The sequence below is a fragment of the Schistocerca piceifrons genome, chromosome 1 (genome assembly GCF_021461385.2).
Source record: "Schistocerca piceifrons isolate TAMUIC-IGC-003096 chromosome 1, iqSchPice1.1, whole genome shotgun sequence".
Taxonomy (NCBI): domain Eukaryota; kingdom Metazoa; phylum Arthropoda; class Insecta; order Orthoptera; family Acrididae; genus Schistocerca; species Schistocerca piceifrons.
Genome location: NC_060138.1, coordinates 278451639 through 278475089, shown reverse-complemented (window position 1 = coordinate 278475089; position 23451 = coordinate 278451639). Strand labels below are relative to the sequence as shown.

Below are 23451 nucleotides of genomic sequence, written 5' to 3'. Positions count from 1 at the left end.
TAAGGGCAGTGGATCAGGATATGGCAAACCGTCAAAGGTTGACGACAATAAGCACAAAGTGGCGGAGGATCACCACTGAACAAATGGTGATGGCTAAAATTACCGTGCCCAATACACAACCTAGCTCAATGATCTCACAACGAGAGGGCCAACAGGAGGTCAGCCAAGCCATCGGGAGATGTTTAATTCCCCGGAGCTTGATCCATGAAGAGAAGACCAGTGGTAATATCAAACTGACACCATTTTCCAGCAGATGACAACATGGAGATCATCTCAAGGAACGGAAGAGCTAGCGTCAAGGTAGGATAACTACAGCCTTGGCAGCAGCCTCATTTCCTGTCAGTCCGACGTGACCAGAAACCCTAACGAACACCACAGTAACTCCCTAAAAAACGAGCAAGTGGGACCTTTCTTGGACCCATGCACCAAGGGAAGGAGTATGTACAGCACACATAGGCTCTGAAGTGCACTGACAGAATCGGAGCATATGACACAATTAAAAATCCTGTGTCAACAGATGTGATGCTTGGTCTGATATGAGGGTGAGAAGCTCCACTCTAAAAACCTAGCAGTGTTCTGGAAACCAATACCAAAAATGGTCAGTGTCAATGATGATGGCACATCCAACACCACAGCTGGTCTTAGAGCCATCAGTATACACAAAAGTACTATTGTTACATTGCATAGTAAGGTCAAGAAACTTACAGCAATAGATCGAATCCAGGGTAGTGTCCTTGGGAAGCGAATGAAGTCCAAGATGAACACAGGTCGCCGCACAAAGCCAAGGCAGTGAAGAGTTCACATCCATCACAAACATAGCAGATAGCATAAAGTTAAGCTGCTGCAGCAGTAGCCGAAAGCAAACTCCAGGTGGTAACAGAGAAGAAGGGTGCGCCCCATACTGATAGTCAAGGGTGTCATCGAAAAAAGAGGCATAGGATGGGTGGCCAGGCATGGCAGACAAACTGGAGTGTTTTTTAATGGCTTATGACTACTATATGCAGCTTCTGTGACAATATTTTGTCTGCTTGAGCAGTGTCTGTTCTAGACCTATTCCTCAATGCAGCTCCACCTAACACTGCCAACTTAACACTCCCTTATTAAATTGGTGTAGAGATTCAATCTTTCAACTCTTGTGATTTATCTCAGGGTCCAGCTATTTCTATAAGTGAAGTAGCTATAAAACAAAATACCACTCCTCTACTTAAATAAAGTATAGTTTGCATCCAACTAACACTGTATATTGTCACAAAATTTCAAAAATAGTTACACATTACATGGTTACTCCTAGAACAAACTAACACTGCTATATCAAAAATGACTCATTAACATGCCTGTGAACAGTACATAACAACAACCACTTATATGCATCATATTCGTCTTTCTTGGTGCCAGAAGTGTTCCATGGTATCAGAGCTCCTTCATTCATCCTTGCTCTCCAACAAGTATACTCCACACCTGTCGAATACTTTCACACAGGATGAGGCCCGATGTTTACAAACTAATTATGATCGCGCACATCTTTACTCTGAACTCTATATTTGACGTACATGACATATGCCCTTCCATGAATGGCACAGATCACTACAAAACAGTATGCATATCTGCTGAGGATGACATCACACTGGTATGAATGTGGTATTTTGGCAGCTTCTGCATAGAGACTCTCAACAAGAGTAAGAGGCATTAGTGGCCAAACTTAGACCACGATGGTGTAGTGTGTTAAGACAACATAAGATGCATGGACTGCAGAGAAATAAATAAAACACCCATAGTCTAGTTTCAAACGAACAAGGGATCGGTACAAATGGAGGAGGGTGGTCCCATCCGCTCCCCACAAAGTGCTGCTTGAGCTACATAGGCTACTGAGGGACTGGGAACCTTGTGTGGCCAGTTAAGACATGTGGGCAAGAAAGTTTCCTATCAAGCATGAACACCAGGCATTTCACAGTTTCAGCAAACGGAAGTGCAAAGGGTCGAATATGCAAAGATAATGGAAGAAACTCACTGTGCTGCCAGAAATTCATATAAATGGTTTTGTCTGAGGAAAAGTGAAAGCCATTGACAAAGCACCATGAGTAAAGAGGATCAAGGCACCACTGAAGGAGACAAGTCTGTGGAGAACTACAAAAGGCTGCAAACCCGTTGACAAAAAGGGAGCTGGAGACGTTTGGAGGCAAACAGTCCATAATAGGATTAATGATTATAGCAAAGAGGACGACACTCAGAACAGAGCCTTGAGGCACCCTGTTCTCCTGAATAAATGTGCCTGACAAGGCTGGACCTACACATACCTTGAAAACCCAATCTTTTAAAAATTCCTGAAGGAAATGGGGCAGGCGGCCTCGGGAGTGCCACATGTATAGAGTACGGAGAATACTAGTCCTCCAGTAGGTGTCGTAGGCTTTCTCCAAATCAAAAAACAAAGCCACAGTCTGGTATTCCTGTAGCAAACCATTCATGACAGGGGTTGACAAAGTGATGAGATGGTCAACTGCGAAATGGCATGCACGAAATCCGCATTGCGCAGTGGTTAGTATACTGCGAGACTCAAATCACCATACCAGCTGGCCATGAATCGTATGTTCCATCACCTACCAAACACAGCTGCTGAGAGAGATGGGGCAGTAGCTAGGACGAAGATGCTTGTCCTTACCGGGCTTACAGTGGCTTCTTGCCAGCATCTGGAAAACATGCCATCTGCCTAAATGTGATAGTACATACAAAGGAGAAAGTCCTTGCATGCAAGAGAAACGTGCTGTTACATCTGAATGTGAACATCATCCGGCCCAGGGGCAGATGATCTGGATGAGGTTGTGACGAAGCAAACTGGGATCTCTTTACTTCCTCTCTTATTTTGCCATCTGCCTCCTTAAATTCATTTTATTTTCATTTTTGCCTAATTATCATTAACATGCAAGAGTATATCTGCATTTCGATAAAAGAGAAAGGTTAGCCCTCAGTATTAAGGAATATAGCATGAGGTCTAATTTTGTGCTTAGTTTTGTGTATGCAGTTAATTTCCTAATTTATTTTGACCATTCCTAGTAAATACTTTTTGTTATAGGGTGAAAGCATTAATTGTTTCATGACTTAAATTCTATTGTTGACTTATACACAAACATAAATTCTGTAATAATTATAAACATTTGGAAGAATAACTACTAGGATTCTTAAAGTATTTTTTGGCTCTATTCAAAAACATATTAGCAAAGCCAGACCTTGATTAATTCTCAAATAATTACCAGGTTTGTCAAAAGTATTGTGTGTATAACTATATATGTTAATTTCATTAATTAAATAAAGAATTCAGCCTAACCTATATGGTAGAATGAACTATTAAAAAGAAGGAATATTTTGATGTATTCTGTTAATTGAATGAGTTATGTTTTAATTGTAATTTCTGTAACATCAAACAATGTATAGTTTCAGTGCCTATTATTGCACGGATGTTTACAGGACTGATTTTTGGTCCTGAGACAGTCAGTCCACGGCCAATTTTCAGATGGGAATTGTGTGTTGGTTAAATTAAAAACACTTCATCAACTTAACAGTGGAAGTGGAGATGTGATAAACAATTATTGACCATGCCTGTTAAATTTATCTGACAAATAGTGTCACACGTACCATATTATTCTGCAAGAACTGTGAACTGTGTGGTTAGGTTTTTACTGCTCATAGATGCTCAATAGCAAACTATTGTATGCTGATGTTTGCCTGCAACCTATTAATGAGGCTTATCAACATTTACCAATAGAGGATTGGCCATACAATTTGTAATATTGGGGGCTTGTGAACAGTGAAAGCAAAGAACTGTGAAACGCAATTCTGCAACTATCGGCTACATCATTTACAGTAGTTAGTGTTGAACTTCCACCCCCCAGTTTTCAGTCAGTATAGCAAAGCAGTATGTTGACACTGAGGACTATCAACAAAGAAATAAAGCAGGCAAACGTCAAATATGGTGCCCTTTTGGGTGAGGACTATTGTATTTGGACACAATAAACAAGGACTTGTGAAGTTTGAACAGTGAATCCGAGAACGGTTTACAGTACAGTGATTTTAACGAAGTGAGTGTGTGATATAAATGGCATCAGAATTTTGTCGAGGACAGTGAACACACAATATTATGGGAGTGTGAAATTCAATTACTTTGAAATGTCAGAATTGATGTAGCTCCATTAAACAGCACGGTGAAACAGCCAATCTGTGCATCGGTTTCATGGCCACAGTAACAGAGCATCACAGCAGCCAATCAGCAAGTGGGATCTACGGAAGCAGCCACTGAGTACAGGAGCAGGCAATCAGCACACAGATGTACAAAGCCGACAAGGATAAACAACATGCCTCACTGAGAGAATTACAACTTGCAGCAGCCTTGCAGATAACATATCGAGATGACAACAGCAGCAGGTGATGAGTGAATAAAAATAAGGTAATTCATAGCAAAGGCCATTTTATATTAAGTGATGCATAATGAGTAGCCTTAACGAATGGGGATAAATGGACAACAGGGGAGTGATGAAATTGATGACAAAGGTGTTGAGGTTAAGTTTTTAAGTGAAAAGAAAGACTTAATGGGGACTGACAATAGTGGCTATAAAACAGACATGAATGTAGCTTTGAATGATGGGTATGAAAGTCCTATTGTAGATGAGACAATAAAAGCATTAATTGGTAAAAGTAAATAGAAATGTAGTTTCAAAATTGGCCGAAATGGAGAAAAAGGTGGAAGAGGTACATAATCTAAAGCATAGAGTGTGTAGTGTCCCAAACAGTCCATCATTTGTTAGTTGTAAGAAATTTAATAATTTTGAACCATATGGGGAAGTGCATCCACTGGATTTCATTAGGGAATTTAATGATTTGCCTGAAACATGGAATGATAAAGAGGAAATGTCATTTGCGAGAGGTTTTTTGAAAGAGGATGCTTATGGATGGGCAGCTCAGGTACTTCTTGGCATCGCTTTAAGAAAGCATTTTTAGATTAATATTGGTCCAAAGAGAAGCGGCAGAGAATTTTGAGGGAGGAGAGAGATTTGACCCTATGAAGGGTACTATGAAAGGTTTCTGTGTTTTGGATAAGCAAACTGAAATATTTGGACAATGGCCTAGGTAGTGAATCAATAATTATGGGTTTAGAAACTAAGTTGCCTCAGAAAGTTAGAGAATTGCTTGTACCTGCCCCAAGGGGTTATATTGGTGATTTTTTGAATTATGTTGATAAAGTGGAGAGGGTGAAGCCCTCAGTGGAAGATCGTAGAAGGAATTTTGAAGATAATAATCAATCAGGGAGAGAGTTTCAGGTAAATAGGATGAACAGAACTAATTATAGTAGAAATTCAAGGAATGGTTGGATGGAGGATAGCCAGAATGGGCATGGAAATAGTAGGAGAAATTCAAGGAACAAAAACGAAGGAGAAGATGGTAATTCATACCCATTCCTTCTGATTCAAGTACAGGTCTGCAATCAATCTTCTCTACCTTCACTTTAATTTCTTCCCCCTTAAAATTTAGGATGAAGGCACCGACATTTACCAGTTGTAGAAAAGACTTCTGTAGCACAGCATAAATAATCTGTTACTTTTATGAAAGAGAGTAATAAGATATAATTCCAAAGGTTTGAGGTTTCCAGCAATCTTACTTAAATATAGGAAAAACATGCATTACTCATTGTAGAGGCCTCCAAAAGCCTACATTAATACAGTATTATTTTAATAAAAATAGTAATAGTAGTAGTAGTAGTTGATGTTGTTGTTATTGTTTTCAGGGATGTTTGCAATTTATGCACAATATGGTTACATCTGTATTAATAGTGATGTTATTTGTAAACAATTTACAATGATCAGTACAAAACAAACTGTACCCTTTACTAACATGAAAGAACATACTCATCCACATATCCACATATGAGGCATATCTGGAAAGTAAGAACCATTTGAGGGGGGGGGGGGGGGGGGAAATTCTTTTAAAACATTTTTTTGACCCAAAATTTGTTTTTACAAAAAAGAGCATACCTTAAACTGTTTTTCTGCATAGTTAACACCATTGTTCAGGCATCTGTCATAGTGGGAAACTAACTTTTCTATGCCTTCTTCATAGAAGGATGGTGCTAGTGAAGACAGCCACTGCTAACTGCATTTTTTGCATCATTTTCTGCTTGTTCAGATCCTTCCCAGGAATGAAACAGTCACAGCGGTACAATAACTATGAAACACTGTTTCATCTACATCTACATGGATACTATGCAAATGACATTTAAGTGTCTGGCAGAGGGTTCATCGAACCACCTTCACAATTCTCTATTATTCCAGTCTTGTACAGTGCACAGGAAGAATGAACACCTATATCTTTCCGTATGAGCTCTGATTTCCCTTATTTGATCTTGGTGATCATTCCTCCCTATGTAAGTTGGTGTCAACCAAATATTTTCGCATTCGGAGGAGAAGGTTGGTAATGGGAATTTGGTGAGAAGTTTCCCTCACAACGAAAAACGCCTATATTTCATGATAATACAACACGTGCTGCCTTTCTTTGAACTTTTTCGATGTTCTCAGTCAGTCCTATCTGGTAAGGATCCCACAGTATTCTAAAAGCGGACGGACAAGCATAGTGTGGGCAGTCTCCTTAGTAGGTATGTTACATTTTCTAAGTGTCCTGCCAATAAAATGCAGTCTTTCGTTAGCCTTCCCAACAACATTTTCTGTATGTTCCTTCCAATTTAAATTGTTCATAATTGTAATACCTAGGTATTTAGTTGAATTTACGGCTTTTAGATTAGATTGATTTATCGTGTAACCGAAGTTTAACGCGTTCCTTTTAGCACTCATGTGGATGACCTCACACTTTTCGTTATTTAAGGTCAACTGCCACTTTTAGCACCATTCCGATATTTCTTCTAAATCGTTTTGCAGTTTGTTTTGATCTTATGATGACTTTGGTAGTCGATAAACAAAAGCGTCATCTGCAAACAACCGAAGACGGCTGCTCAGATTGTCTCCCAAATCGTTTATAGAGATAAGGAACAGCAAAGGGCCTATAACACTATCTTGTGGAACACCAGAAATCACTTCTGTTTTACTCAATGACTTTCCGTCAATTACAACGAACTGTGACCTCTCTGACAGGAAATCAGAGATCCAGTCACATAACTGAGATGATATTCCATAAGCATGCAATTTCACTATGAGCCACTTGTGTGGTACAGTGTCAAAAGCCTTCTGGAAATCCAGAAATACAGAACTGATCTGAAATCCCTTGTCAATAGCACTCAGCACTTCATGTGAATAAAGAGCTAGTTGTGTTTCACAGGAACGATGTTTTCTAAATCCATGTTGACTGTGTGTCAATAGACCATTTTCTTTGAGGTAATTCATTATGTTCGAACACAATACATGTTCTAAAATCCTGCTGCATATCGACGTTAATGATATGGGCCTGTAATTTAGTGGATTACTCCTACTACCTTTCTTGAATATTGGTGTGACCTGTGCAACTTTCCAGTATTTGGGTACAGATCTTTCGTCGAACAAACGGTTGTATATGATTGTTAAGTACGGAGCTAATGCATCAGCATACACCGACAGGAACCTAATTGGTATATAGTCTGGACCAGAAGACTTGCTTTTATTAAGTTATTTACGTTGCTTCACTACTCTGAGGATATTTACTTCTACGTTACTCATATTGGCAGCTGTTCTCCATTCGAATTCTAGAATATTTACTTGGTCTTCTTTTGTGAAGGCATTTCGGAAGGCTGTGTTTAGTAACTCTGCTTTGGCAGCATTGTCTTCGATGGTATCTCCATTGCCATCATGCAGAGAAGGCATTTATTGTTTCTTTCCACTAACATACTTCACATACGACCTGAATCACTTTGGATTTTCTGCCAGGTTTCGAGACAAAATTTCATTGTGGAAACGTTACAAGCATCTCGCATTGAAGTCCGTGCTAAATTTCGAGCTTCTGTAAAAGATCGCCAATCTTGGGGATTTTGCATCTGTTTAAATTTGGCATGTTTGTTTCGTTGTTTCTGCACCAGTGTTCTAACCCGTTTTGTGTACAAAGGAAGATCAGCTCCATCGTTTGTTAATTTATTTGGTATAAATTTCTCAATTGCTGCCGATACTATTTCTTTGAATTTAAGCCACATCTGGTCTACACTTATATTATTAATTTGGAATGAGTTGAGATTGTCCCTTAGGAAGGCATCAAGAATCACGACAATGCATGTCCCCAATCTGCTGGTATCACTCAAATCCTTATTCAACAACTCTGTGAGGAGCAGTTGGATCACCTGCCATACAACTCTGATGTTGCACCTTCTGACTACCAAAGAGGAAGGTATTTTCACAACAATGATGACTCAATAAAGAGTCTTCACTGACAGCATCTTTCTGTGAAGAAGGCATAGAAAAATTGGTTTCCCACTATGACAAATATCTGGACAGTGGTGTCAATTATGTAGAAAAATAGTTTAGGAAATGCTCTTTCCTCTAAAAATAAATTTTAGTTTGATAAAATGTTTTTGTGAGTATTTTACAAAATGTGGACATACATCTTACAGATAGAAAAAGCGTGGTTTTAGGAATTAGCTAACTTTATATCTGGCATAAAAACTTAAAATGATGATGATGGAGGACCTAAAAGATATATTGTAGAAAGATAAAAAGTTTTCTGCATTTTGAATATGCATTACCATGACTCAGCAACAGTACAGCACACTCAACATGTCCTGCTGCGACTGCTTCATGCAGTGCTGTCCAGCCACGGTTATCAACATTATCTGCCCTTCGTCCATCTTTGAGCAGTTTACTGACAGCATTGATATTGCCGGTACGAGCAGCAACTGACAGCAAAGGTGTTCTCAAGGGATCCGGTGCATCCAGCTGAATCATAGTGGCCCTTTACACTGATTTGCAGTTCCTACTGTAGTATAGAAACGTATAAGTAATTGGAGACAACTATGTAACTGAGCTATAATACTATACAAATATCTTATAATGATGTTCAGTAATGTAACAATTTTATTTTGAAACATTAGTGGATCCACAGACTTCTAAATCGTGAAATTTTTAATCTTGTTGCATCAAATTAAACTATTAATAAAGGAAAAAAGAAAACATCTGACAAACTACAAGACCTATGTTTAATAAATTAGAACTTTTAAATTCATAACACTAATGAATTACAAAAATGTCTATATGTATATTTTAAATTATGAAATGAATGCACTGGTTGCTAAGAATTAAGCTGTAATAATGCTGTACCAGCAGCCATTATTTTGATTGTTTTATTAGGTAATCAGTTTTGACATTCCGATCACGTCACCTTCACGCCTGTCACATGAATGACTGCATGTACCACTCGCGCACCTATGAGACAAGGTACCAATAACTGTGTTTAGTTCCACAGATATCCAAATTTCATGAGCATGTGTTCTCTTCACACATGTGAGAGCAACAGTTGCTGTCATGTGTGTGAAGAGAACACATGCGCATGAAGTTCAGATACCTACGGAACCATATATCATTATCAGCGGCCTGGCAGCTTGGTGCCTTGTCTTATAGATGCACGAGTGGTGTCTGGTGTCACTCATGTGACAGGCCTGAAAATCATGTGACTGGAATGTCAAAACTGGTTGCCTAATAAAACAATCAAAATAACGGCTGTTTGTACAGTTATATTACATTTCATCGGCCAGCTGCTGTTCCACACTCCCATTTATCTTGACCACTCTAAATAACTGTTTTTCTACATGCAAATTACAAAAGTTTCAAACAAATGTTCTTCAGCCATCAGGGGGACATCAATCAACATGATTGCCTTTGTAGTAGCTTTGTTTATTACAAAGATATGAACAGCAGAATGCCTTTTTTCAATGGCACCCTGTATTTTTTTTATTTGGTAATTCATTTCCTCTCCTAAATACCTATTCAAAAGTGTATCACAGTGTACCATTCACTTAAACACAATGTTATTAATTAAATAACACAACACTGACTTTGAGCCTGGGATCACAAACTCGTCCACTTGCTGGAATTATCACGAAACAAATAAAAAAAACGTAAAAACATCACACAAAATTGACTTTGACTCTCCTGTACCATTGCCCAAGATAGAACACTCAAAGGTGCTCAATGTGGTGAGCCTGGACACCGAAACTGTTAGAGGAATTTGACAGAGCACTGAAAGACCTAACCTGAAACATGACCCCAATAGTAGACAACATTCTGTCATAACTACTGATGTAACTACTGATATGCACGGTGTGTACAGTGTATGATACAGATGAAATAACCTCAGACTTCAAGAAGAATGTGATAATTTCAATTCCAAAACAGTAAGTGTTGCCAGCTGTGAATATTATCAAAAAATTAGTTTGAGAAGACATGGTTGCAAATTAATGACACGAATGAGACACAGGAAAATGGAAAAATTGGTAGAAGTCAATCTTGGGAAGATCAATTTGAGTTTTCAGAGAAATGTAGGAATGTGCAAGATTATATTCATCCTACAACTTATCTTAAAAGATAGGTAAAGGAAGGGCAAATCTATGTTTGTAATGTCTGTAGACTTGGAGAAAGTTTTTGACAATGCTGATTTGCATACACTCTTAGTAATTCTGAATGTAGTATGAGTATGGAGTGAAAAGTTATCTACAACTTGTAAAGAAACCAGACAGCAGTTATAGTAGTTGAATAGCATAAAAGGGAAGCAGTAGTTGAGAAGGAAGTGAAATAGGGTAGTAGGCTATCCCCAGTGTTATTTAATCTCTGCACTGAGCAGAAAGAGAAATTTGGAAATGGAATTAAGTTCAGGGAGAAGAAATAAAAACCTTGAGGTTTTCCGGTAACACTGTAATTCAGTCAGAGACAGCAAAGTACTTGGAAGAGCAGTTGAATGGAATGGACAGTGTCTTGAAAGGAGGAACACCAAAAAAATCAAAACAAGGGTCATGGAATATAGTTAAACAGAAGCAAGTGATGCTGTGGGAATTAGGTTAGGAAGTAAGACGTTAAAAGTAGTAGATGAATTTTTCTATTTGGGCAGTAACATAACTGATGATGGCCAAAGTAGGCAATAGCAAGTAAAGCATTTCTGAAGAAGAGAAATTTGTCAACATCAAATATAGATTTAAGTGCCAGGAAGCTTTCTTTACAGATTTGTGTCCGGAGAGTAGTCTTGTATGGAAATGGTTTGCACGATAAACAGTTCAGAAAAGAAGAGAATACAAGCTTTTGAAATTAGATTAGATTAGATTGGATTAATACTTGTTCCATAGATCATGAATACGACACTTCGTAATGATGTGGAACGTGTCAGTTTCATAAAAGATGTCTGTACAAGATATTACATTACACAAAATATTGCATGACACTAATGTTTAAGGGTTTTTTTCCACCTTAATTTATATCTAAAAATTCAGCCAATGAGTAGAAGGAGTTGTCATCTAGAAATTCTTTTAATTTATTTTTAAATTGTAGTTGGCTATCTGTCAGGCTTTTGATGCTGTTTGGTAGGTGACCAAAGACTTTTGTGGCAGCATAATTTACCCCTTTCTGTGCCAAAGTCAGATTTAACCCTGCATAGTGAAGATCATCCTTTCTCCTGCTGTTATAGCTATGCACACTGCTATTACTTTTGAACTGGGTTGGATTATTAACAACAAATTTCATAAGTGAATATATACACTGTGAGGTTGCTGTGAGGATCCCTAGATCCTTAAACAGATGTCTGCAGGATGACCGTGGGTGGGCTCCAGCAATTATTCTGATTACAAATGTGGTGCTACAGAAGAATGCTGAATATTAGATGGGTAGATCATATAACTAATGAGGAGGCACTGAGTAGAATTGAGGAGAAAAGGAATTTGTAGCACAATTTGAGTAAAGAAAGGATCCATTGATAGAACACATTTTGAGACATCATGGGATTGTCAGTTTGGTATTGGGGGGAAGTGTGTGTGTGTGTGTGTGTGTGTGTGTGTGTGTGTGTGTGTGTGTGGGGAGGGGGGGGAGGGGGGGGGGGGTAAAAATTGTAGAGGAAGACCAAGAAATGAATACATTAAGTACACTCAAATGGATGTACATTGCAGTAGTTGCATAGAGATGAAGAGACCTGCACATGACAGAGTAGCATGGAAAACTGCAACATACCAGTCTTTGGACTGATGACCACATCAAGAAAATTAAGTTTTTAAACATCAGCTACTTGGTACAACTGACAAGACAGCAACTTTTTTCAAATTAACAGCCCTCTTACTAATTTATTTTAGCTGAATACACACAAACTGCATTGAGATATACAGTGATAATTCAGTGTTGATGCAGTATCCCGTTTGTTGTGAATATAGTAAATGAATGCTACAATTAATTCAGTCCAAACATTCAGATTAGCAGGAACTGTTTCCCATCTGTGGTACCTTAATTATAGTTGACACACATGTTTGCAAATAAACACTTGCTTGACAAAAAAAATTGTTCAAATGGCTCTGAGCGCTATGGGACTTAACATCTATGGTCATCAGTCCCCTAGAACTTAGAACTACTTAAACCTAACTAACCTAAGGACATCACACAACACCCAGCCATCACGAGGCAGAGAAAATCCCTGACCCCGCCGGGAATCGAACCCGGGAACCCGGGCGTGGGAAGCGAGAACGCTACCGCACGACCACGAGATGCGGGCACTTGCTTGACAGGATGGCACTATAACAAAGAGGTGGTAATACAATATGAAATAACAAATAACATTAAGATTAGGTTACAAAATGGTACTTAATTTTGGTACAGTCCTTTGCTGTCTCTGACAAAATTACAGTGTTACTGGAAAACCTCAAAGTTTTTATTTCTTCTCCCTGAACTTTAATTCCCTTTCTAAATTTCTCCTTTCTTTCCTTCTGCTCAGTGCTAAGATTAAATAACACAGGGGATAGGCTACAACCCTGTTTCATTTCCTTCTCAACCACTACTTCTCTTTTATGCCATAAATCTACAATGATATCTAAGATAACTTTGCTGTTCTTGGCAATCTTTGGCCTTGTCACTGTAACTGAATGTAATCATGCAGACCCTCTGTTACTGCTTCTACTTATCCAGAAATAGCAACTTCTAAGTTGGAAGGTAGTCTTCGCAGTACTGTACTGGTCTGACTAAAGACATTGATCTGAACTGTCTGACTGTTGACTCATTCCAGATCCGTACAGTTTCTCCTTCTAGTTGGGATGTACAAAAGAGTACAGAGAGATGGATGGATGAGTAGGTGGATATATGCATGATGGAATAAATAAATGAATGAAAAGGCAAGAGGAACACATCTAAGCATCTTGGAATGCATCAATCATAGCAAAAAAATCATATCCTCTCAGGTTTCTTGTAGGCCCATAAATCCCACATAAAAGATTTCCGCAGAGGATTTATTTAGTTTGATACAAAATGCTGCACTATGGTTTGCATACACCTTGACTTTTAAATATACATTTTCAATTTAGGCACCATCTATAAGGGCCTACATATAAAATGCTCAGACAATTAAGCAATTTCTCCTATCTACAACAACATCTACCACAAGCAATTCCACTCATATAGATGCCATTCATCCTTCCCCATCAGCCAAGAATTATGGAATTCACCAATTGCAAAAATAAATATTTTATTCTGCAGTAATTTGTACACCATGATGAAATATCCTGATAACTATTTGCTGCAGAGCAAGAGATATCCTGATGTTTGCCTTCAATCAGCAGCAATTTGAACAACTTCACTTTAAGGTTCATAGTACAGCTCAGTATATATGTCTGACAAGACCTTTCTCCGACTTTTCAAACATTTCACAAAAACATTTAACCTGCGGTTCTACAACTTTCTGCAACATTGTTCCCCTCAGGAAAAACAGTCCAGCAGGGTACAGAGGGAAGTTTGTAGCATTCGGGAGGCTATGAGAGAGGCAGTGACATAACCATCTGTTAAGTTGAGTCAAATAGTTTAATCAGTAACATCAGAGTTCAAACCCCACTGCAGTGAACATTTTTAATCTGTCAGAATAATTTCAATACAACATACACAGACAAACCAAAACATTATCAGCAATGCCCACTGTGAGCTTGTATGTCAGCTGTTAGTGTTGTGGGCATATGAGCAGTAAGAACAGTGTGTATGTGGAGAAGAGGTAAATGGGGACTCATTCCAGCAATGATACACATCTTAAATGGGGAAACCTTACTGACATAAAAGACACTAACAAACAGCAGATGTATGGCCTAACACATGGAGAGAAGTATCTCAGAAATGGCAAAGTTGGTCACCTGTTCATGTGCTACTGTCACAAGCAGCTATGGGCAGTGGTTGAAGGATGGTGAAAAACCTACAAGTAGATGACAAGATGTTGGACAACCACATCACATTACATGCTAGTTGGAGACTGCTCACTCTGTAGAGCAGGGTAGATGGCAATTTATGACAAATATGATAAAAGAGTACTATTCTGGTGCAGGCACAAGTGTTTTGGAGCATACAGTTCGGCACACAAGATTGAACATGTGGTTCTAAAGCACGGACCCCTACACGTACCATTGCTGACCAAATGATATCATCATTTATTACTGCAGTGGGCATGGGATCATAGAGACTGGACTACAGATCAATGGAAATTTGTCACCTATTTGGATGACTCATGTTTCTTGTTACAATAGGCCAATGGCAATGACCGGATTCCCCATCATCCAGGTGAATGTCTGCTCACAATGTGCAATGTCCCATAGAAACAGGTCAGTGGGAGCAGTATTATTCACCTGGGTTTCCATGGGACCTCTCATAATCATCAAAGGTGCCACAATTGCTGTGGACTATGTGAACATTACCACGGGACCACATTCATCACTTCATGCTTTATGTCTTTCCCAATGGCAATGGCATCTTGCGGTCACATAATCAGAAACAAGCCACACAGGTTTGAGGAGCGTGTTGGCGAAGTCATACTGATGTCTTAGACACCCAATTTGCCTGATATGAACCCGATGGAACACACCTGCTACACTATTGTATGTCTGCTCTGCACCCAAAAACCACCACCCCGAAATTTATGTGAATTGTGTGACCTATGCATAGCTGTCCTGTGCCACATATCTCCAGAAATCTAGTAAGGGCTCATTGAATTCACACCATGCAGAATCACTGCTGTATTTCAGTCTTAAGATAGGCTACATGCTATTAAGATAGCAGTTGAATAATGTTATGGCTCATCAGTGTATTTTCTGTTTGAGGATAAGTGTTCAGTTCAGATTAGATTAGGTTTACTTTCATTCCAATTGATCCGAAGTGAGGAGGTCCTCCAGGATGTAGAACATGTCAAAAAAACAACAATACATGACAAATATTCACAACTAAAACAAATTAGCTAATGTACCATTCCACAGGTCCCAAGCGAAATGATCGTCATTTTTTAATGAACACTATATGAAAGAGTCATTTTACAAACACTAATGCACTGAATTTAAAATAAAATAGTTTTTTTAAATTTATTTATAAGGTAATAAACGTGTAATACAACTACTATAATACAATGAACACATTACAGCACAGAAATGGTACAGAAGTTAGATTGTACCCACTCACACACACACACACACACACACACACACACACACACACACACACACACACACACACATATTTATAATGAACACATTACTGCACTGACATTGTGCAGAAGTTATATTAGTTGGTTTTACTGAGAAATTCATCAATGGAGTAGAAGGAGTTGGCCACCAATAAATCCTTTAGGCTTCTCTTAAACTGAATTTCATTGGTTGTTAAGCTTTTTATGGCTGCTGGCAAGTTATTGAAAATGTGTGTTCCTGAATAATGCACACCTTTTTGTACAAGACTAAGTGACTTTATATCCTTGTGAAGATTATTCTTATTTCTAGTATTGATTCCATGAACTGAGCTGTTAGTTTGAAAAAGTGGTATATTTTTAATGACAAATTTCATTAAGGAATAAATATATTGGGAAGCAGTAGTTAGTATCCCTAGTTCCCTAAACAGGCTTCTGCAGGATGTTCTTGAGTTCACACCACATATAAGTCTTGCTGCACGTTTTTGTGCCTGGAAAACTTTAGCTTGGCTTGATGAATTACCCCAAAAAATAATGACATTATGGAATGAAAGTAAGTATAGTATGCCACCTTTTTCATTTTTATATTTCCTATGTCCGACACAATTCGCATTGCAAATAGAGATTTGTTAAGATGCTTCAGCAGTTCTGTGGTGTGCTTCTCCCAGTTGAATTTATTATCAAGTTGTAATCCCAAGAATTTAACACTATTCACTTCTTCTATCTGCTTGTCATTCTATGTTAGGCATATACTCGTAGGACACCCCTTACAAGTTCTGAACTGCATGTAGTGTGTTTTTTCAAAGTTTAGTGACAAAGAATTGGCTAGGAACATCTACATCTACATCCATACTCCGCAAGCCACCTGACGGTGTGTGGCGGAGGGTACCTCCAGTACCTCTATCGGTTCTCCCTTCTATTCCAGTTTTGTATTGTTCGCGGAAAGAAGGATTGTCGGTATGCCTCTGTGTGGGCTCTAATCTCTCTGATTTTATCCTCATGGTCTCTTCGCGATATATACGTAGGAGGGAGCAATATACTGCTTGACTCCTCGGTGAAGGTATGTTCTCGAAACTTCAACAAAAGCCCGTACCGAGCTACTGAGCATCTCTCCTGCAGAGTGTTCCACTGGAGTTTATCTATCATCTCCGTAATGCTTTAGTGATTACTAAATGATCCTGTAACGAAGCGTGCTGCTGTCCGTTGGATCTTCTCTATCTCTTCTAGCAACCCTATCTGGTACGGATCCCACACTGCTGAGCCGTATTCAAGCAGTGGGTGAACAAGTGTACTGTAACCTACTTTCTGATTGCATTTCCTTAGTATTCTTCCAATGAATCTCAGTCTGGTATCTGCTTTACCGACAATCAACTTTATATGATCATTCCATTTTAAATCACTCCTAATCCGTACTCCCAGATAATTTATGGAATTAACTGCTTCCAGTTGCTGACCTGCTATATTGTAGCTAAATGATAAGGGATCTTTCTTTCTATGTATTCGCAGCACATTACACTTGTCTACATTGAGATTCAATTGCCATCCCCTGCACCATGCGTCAATTTGCTGCAGATCCTCCTGCATTTCAGTACAATTTTCCATTGTTACAAGCTCTCGATATACCACAGCATCATCCACAAAAAGCCTCAGTGAACTTCCGATGTCATCCACAAGGTCATTTATATACATTGTGAATAGCAATGGTCCTACGACATTCCCCTGCGGCACACCTGAAATCACTCTTACTTTGGAAGACTTCTCTCCATTGAGAATGACATGCTGTGTTCTGTTATCTAGGAACTCTCCAATTCAATCACACAATTGGTCTGATAGTCCATATGCTCTTACTTTGTTCATTAAACGACTGCGGGGAACTGTATCGAACGCCTTGCAGAAGTCAAGAAACGCGGCATCTACCTGGGAACCTGTGTCTATGGCCCTCTGAGTCTCGTGGACGAATAGCGCGAGCTGGGTTTCACACGATCATCAATTTTCAAAACCCATGCTGATTCCTACAGTGTAGATTTCTAGTCTCCAGAAAAGTCATTATACTCGAACATAATACGTGTTCCAAAATTCTACAAATGATAGACATTAGAGATATAGGTCTATAGTTCTGCACATCTGTTCAATGTCCCTTCTTGAAAACGGGGATGACCTGTGCCCTTTTCCAATCCTTTGGAACGCTACACTCTTCTAGAGACCTACAGTACACTGCTGCAAGAAGGGGGGCAAGTTCCTTCGCGTACTCTGTGTAAAATCGAACTGGTGTCCCATCAGTTCCAGTGGCCTTTCCTCTTTTGAGTGATTTTAATTGTTTCTCTATCCCTCTGTCGTCTATTTTGATATCTACCATTTTGTTATCTGTGCGACAATCTAAAGAAGGAACTACAGTGCAGTCCTCCTCTGTGAAACAGTTTTGGAAAAAGACATTTAGTATTTCGGCCTTTAGTCTGTCATCATCTGTTTCAGTACCATTTTGGTCACAGAGTGTCTGGGCATTTTGTTTTGATCCACCTACCGCTTTGACATAAGACCAAAATTTCTTGGATTTTCTGCCAAATCAGTACATACAACTTTACTTTCGCATTCATTGAACGCCTCTTGCACAGCCCTCCTCAGACTACATTTCGCTTCGCATAATTTTTGTTTGTCTGCAAGGCTTTGGCTATGTTTATGTTTGCTGTGAAGTTCCCTTTGCTTCCGCAGCAGTTTTCTAACTCGGTTGTTGTACCATGGTGGCTCTTTTCCATCTCTTATGATCTTGCTTGGCACCTACTCATCTAACACATATTGTATGATGGTTTTGAACTTTGTCCACTGATCCTCAACACTGTCTGTACTTGAGACAAAAACTTTTGTGTTGAGCCATCAGGTACTCTGAAATTTACAATTCTTTAACATAATGCAGTGCGTCAGCAACCGTATATGTATAGAAAAAAAAAATGTTTATTTTCTATACTCTGAAATCTGCTTTTTGTCACTTTTGCTAAACAGAAAAATCTTCCTACCTTTTTTTAATATTTCTATTTACGGCTGAAATCATCGATGCAGTAACTGTTTTATGATAGCTGATTCCCTGTTCTGTGTTAACTGTTTCAAATAGTTCGGGTCTGTTTGTCACCAGAAGGTCTGATATGTTATCACCATGAGTCGGTTCTCTGTTTAACTGCTCAAGGTAGTTTTCAGATAAAGCACATAAAAAAATTTCACTGCCACCCGTTATGAACGTTTGAGTCTCCCAGTCTATATCCGGCAAATTAAAATCTCCACCCAAAACTATAACATGGTGGGGAAATCTACTCGAAATATTTTCCAAATTATCCTTCAGGTGGTCAGCCACAACAGCTGCTGAGCCAGGGGGCCTATAGAGACATCCAATTACCATGTCTGAGCCTGCTTTAACTGTGCGTGACCTTCAGCCAAATTATTTCAACCAGTGATTAATGGCCACAAATATTTTATTAGCTGATCTTTCTAAGACTACACTTGATTTGCTATTTATTGCAATGTTTGTATCATCGGCAAACAAAACAAACTTGGCATCTGGTAATGTTACTGATGAAAGGTCATTGATATACACAAGAAAAAGTAAGGATCCCAAAATGGAACTTTGTGGGACCCCAACATGTAATTAGTTCCCAGTTGGATGATGCCTCATAGCTTGATACATGTCTCTTTCCTAATAACACCCTTTGTTTCCTGCCAGACATATAAGATTTGAACCATTTCGCAGCATTTCCTGTTACACTATAATATTCTAATTTATTTAAAAGGATATTGTGATTTACACAGTCAAATGCCTTTGACAGATCACAAAATATACCAGTTGCCTGCAATTTTTTGTCTAATGAATTAAGCACATTTTCACTGTAAGTGTAGACAGCCTTCTCAATATCAGAACCTTTAAGAAATCCAAACTGTGACTTTGACAGTATATTATTTGAGATAAGATGGTTATAAAGCCAATTGTACATTACTTTTTCTAAAATTTTTGAGAATGCTGGCAACAGTGAAATTGGACGGAAATTTGATGCAGCGTGACAGAACAGTGGTTGAGCAAACTATTAATTTCAGTTAAATAACAATTATGTAGGAGTAGGATACTTAATAGTGTGAAATAGGAGGTGGAGAAGCTGCTTTTATGATCTTCATTATCAATGGAAAATTAAAAGAACTACAAAAAGTTTCATGTGTCGATTCTATTGAGTCCATGTTCAGCCTTAAATCCATGTATAAAATATTCCTGCTAAGTACATTATGGCAAAGTCAAAATTAGAATGCCTGACATTGTATCTCCAATGGAGAATTACTGTCAGGCAGTCACAATGCCTTACAGCTTTTATACTTCTATACTGAGAAATAACCAAACAAGTCATAAATAAAACACTTGGTTTATGTATTAAGGGCTTAGGTGAAAGCTGTCCACTAATTAGGCGTGTAACATACCAAGAGTTCTTCATGTGCAAAATATCAGTGTTAAAAGAGAAGGAACGAGGATCATACCAAGTCAAAGGGACCAATATTATAAAGTGTCCCCACTCTATACAAAGACAGTGTTTTATACTGAATGACACCATGGCCAAAATTTGGAATTTAGCCACACCGAAATATAGATACAAGCCTCTAAAGTGGTTAAAAAATTTGGTGCACTATTCTGAGAGCCATGGTTTGACCGTCCACTGCTACTTTTCATATAATCCATTCACATCAAAACTTCTGAGGGCTATTCCTACCTATGATGTCTATATATGGGTCAAATTTAATTAACACTGGATGCCTAGATGAAAAGATACAATGTGTAAAGTTGCCCAAAATTTTCTAGACGCAAATTTGGGGGTATTTTTGGGGGGCAATATCTCAAACTGTGTCTTGTTCAATCATTTTTTTCTTACCACAGATGGAAAGAGCATGCTTTAAAGTCTTGAAGCCACATTGTTTAATTTCTGTATCTTGCATACTGATGGGTGAGAATTGCTATCAAAAGTAGGGAAAATGGATTACTGATAAATACAAAAAAATTATAAAATTTTAAGTTGTAAATCAAAAAATTTATAACTGTAGTTTCTCTTAATAGTATTAGATTTCCCTGAAGTTTAGGGAATGTAACTATGCTAATAAAACGTGTTTTCGCATTATTTTACAGTATAGAATATAAATATAATACAACCTCACAAAATGCTCTTAAGATCTAGAAGATCACTGGAATGCAATGTGCTTTAGAACATTTTAATCCTACAATACATGGTGCTGCATATATGCACTGTCACTCAGTTTCCATCAGCATTATAAAGCAGCAATATTTTTTAAGGTCAGCAGGGATACATTGCTGAATCACCACTTTCAATTGTTGCTTTCATTTTTGGCAGGTCCCCACAGTGTCAGTATTCCATGCAGTGTAATCTTTGGTGTTGACAATATACAATCTTAGTGTTGGGTTCTGAGTGTTTAGATAACCAACAATCATTGTTGTAGCTGAAGGTAAGGCCTAATTTGTATATTTTATACACAAACAAGAATGAATCTTCCATTCTTCAAACCCAGATACTCATCAGCTTTCAAAATTGCTTCTAATATGTTAATAAACTATTGTATAAAATGAACCAAGAGACCCTTGCACTTAGCTACTTTGGTGGATCAGATGGAGCAGATTTTCATAAGTCAACACCATTCTATTACGACAAAATTCAACTACAATCAGTTAAGGAAAAGTCACCAATGGACGAGGAGCTTCTACGATGTGCGTATGGGCTTGATTTTACTGAAGGTGCCCAAATTTGTTCATACCATAATGCCTTGTGGACGACAAAATTTCTATTCTTGCATAAGACTTGCTACAACCCATTTGGTAAAGAAAAGCATGTAACCAAGAAGGCTTTAACAGCAGTAACCATTGCAACGTCTGATAGGTTGAACTTACTGACTGTTAATGAAGTTTTTAATCCTGGTCAGAAAATTTGTACCAAATGTAGGCACAAAGTGGCCTAAAAAAAATCATCTCACCACAATAAGCAAGAATCACCATCTCCTGAAGACATGGATGTTGTTGATGCTTGCTTTACTGCTAATACTTCATTACCATCATGCGGATAGTCACCATTAAAGCTTCAACGGATCAGCAAAAGGGATTCAATGGGATACGTAAAGTGAGAAGTTCTGAAAGCCCAAGGCAGCATTTCTAAGGTAACAGCCACAGCTGCTGGTGTGAGTCACGTAGCTATTGCTCAAATGCAAACAGAAGAGTGCCATAAATATAAAGACATGGACATCTTAATTGAAGAACATAAGCTTCAGACTTCAAGAAATTTCAGTAAAGTTCATATTTTGACCCTGGCCCAAATAGCTGGACTGTTTAAAAAATGGCTAAGGAATTTGCTGTTTCAACTAAAATCGTGAGGAAGTCTAGAAAACTGGAATGGAAGATGGAATTTTCGCAGCACCTGCCAATCAAAAAGGGGAAAAGCTCAATGATGAAGTAAAACAAAATGTCCTCACATGTTTTGGAGATGATAAGTCTTCTCGTTCATGCCCAGTCTAAAAGGATTGTGTTGCAGTAAGAATAAATGCCCCCCCCTCCCCCACCCTGTACTCAATGTACAGGCGCTGCATGCGACAGCCTTCTGAATGGAAGGCAACCTGACTTCAGCTATTAGTTTTCCAGCTGATGTCACATCATCTAGGATAGCCTAGTGAAATGTTATTCGAATATCATACTGAACAACAGGTATAGTGCCAAATATGTTTGGTACCTTTGATTTTAATCGTGTTATTCCTTCTGCGCCAATAATGAAACCTAAATTTTACAAAATCAATTTCGGAACTTTAACTACAATATGAAGCACTACAAGTACTTCATATCGTCACGGTGGCTTTGTGCTATTATTCTGTGCAGTCACAAGGATCAGGACGATTCTTCAGATAAAAATGGCGCTTAACTATTAACTTCCAATAGCAGCTGTCACTCAAGTCTCAAACACCTATTTTTGAATACAAACAACAAGTTTACAAACATTGTTACGACAGATATTGAACTTCACACCAAAGATATAAAATCACAGAAGCGACACACGCGCCAGTAAAAGTTTCGTTCCAGTGATCTCTATATGGAGATCACTGTTTTGTTCCCATTTGACAGCAGGAGCGACACTACCGCTCCAAGCGGCGAGAAAAGAGAATGTCAGATGCTTCGCAAGCATGATGTTTGTTTCGTATCCCTTTTCCACATGATTTACAAAATGTTTGAATTATTTTTTTGCCTCCAGGATTTCTGTAATAACAGAAGTAGGACAAGAAACTGCCAGATAGTGGGAGAAATATGCTGTGCCTGTAAATCCCAAGTCCTCAAAGAAAAAATAATGTCAGAAGCTCTGTCATATGTTAAATGTGCCATTAGAGACTTTTTTATCCAATGACATATTATCTAATTTCTTAGTATCGGAGAAATTCTGTACCTTCTCCTTTAAAAGCTGGCATATGTTGTCATTTATACCACATTTTATTCGTATTCCTTCTATATACCTATATAATGTATGCACTAATGGAAACATAAAACATTTTGACAAAACTTGTATGCCTGTATTGTAATAGATTAGGAAAAAACAGCTCATTTTCGTATTTCCATCTTGCAGCACGCTTCTCCTTCAATGGCATGCTAATCTGGCTTACCAGCAACTCAAGTGCAGTTTTTTTTTCTTTTTTAATATCAGGATCTTGTAGTCTTCAAAATTTGTTTGTCGTTCTTCACTTGATCCTTGTGATACAGTTTCTCTTGCTGTCTGTACTTAAAATGATAGGAACTTTCCTCGTCCCGTAATACTTTGCACGAAGTCCAGCGAT

At 38.4% G+C, this 23451-nt stretch overlaps 1 protein-coding gene across 3 annotated transcripts in view; it reads right to left on the bottom strand.

Annotated features, from left to right (window-relative positions):
• The window catches only part of LOC124784441 (ankyrin-1-like), a 310421-nt gene extending 287776 nt beyond the window's left edge, over positions 1 to 22645 (bottom strand). The window contains exons 1-2 of one of the 3 annotated variants that reach the window (XM_047254101.1): positions 22365 to 22645; positions 8699 to 8925 (exon numbers count right to left, since the gene is read on the bottom strand). In XM_047254101.1, the coding sequence (XP_047110057.1) occupies positions 8699 to 8897 (199 nt within the window). In that variant the 5' untranslated portion in view covers positions 8898 to 8925; positions 22365 to 22645. Of the gene's footprint in view, positions 1 to 8698; positions 8929 to 22364 lie in introns of all 3 variants that reach the window. The other 2 variants (XM_047254100.1, XM_047254102.1) reach the window with 2 other exon arrangements.
• Between the last annotated feature and the right edge of the window lie 806 nt (positions 22646 to 23451).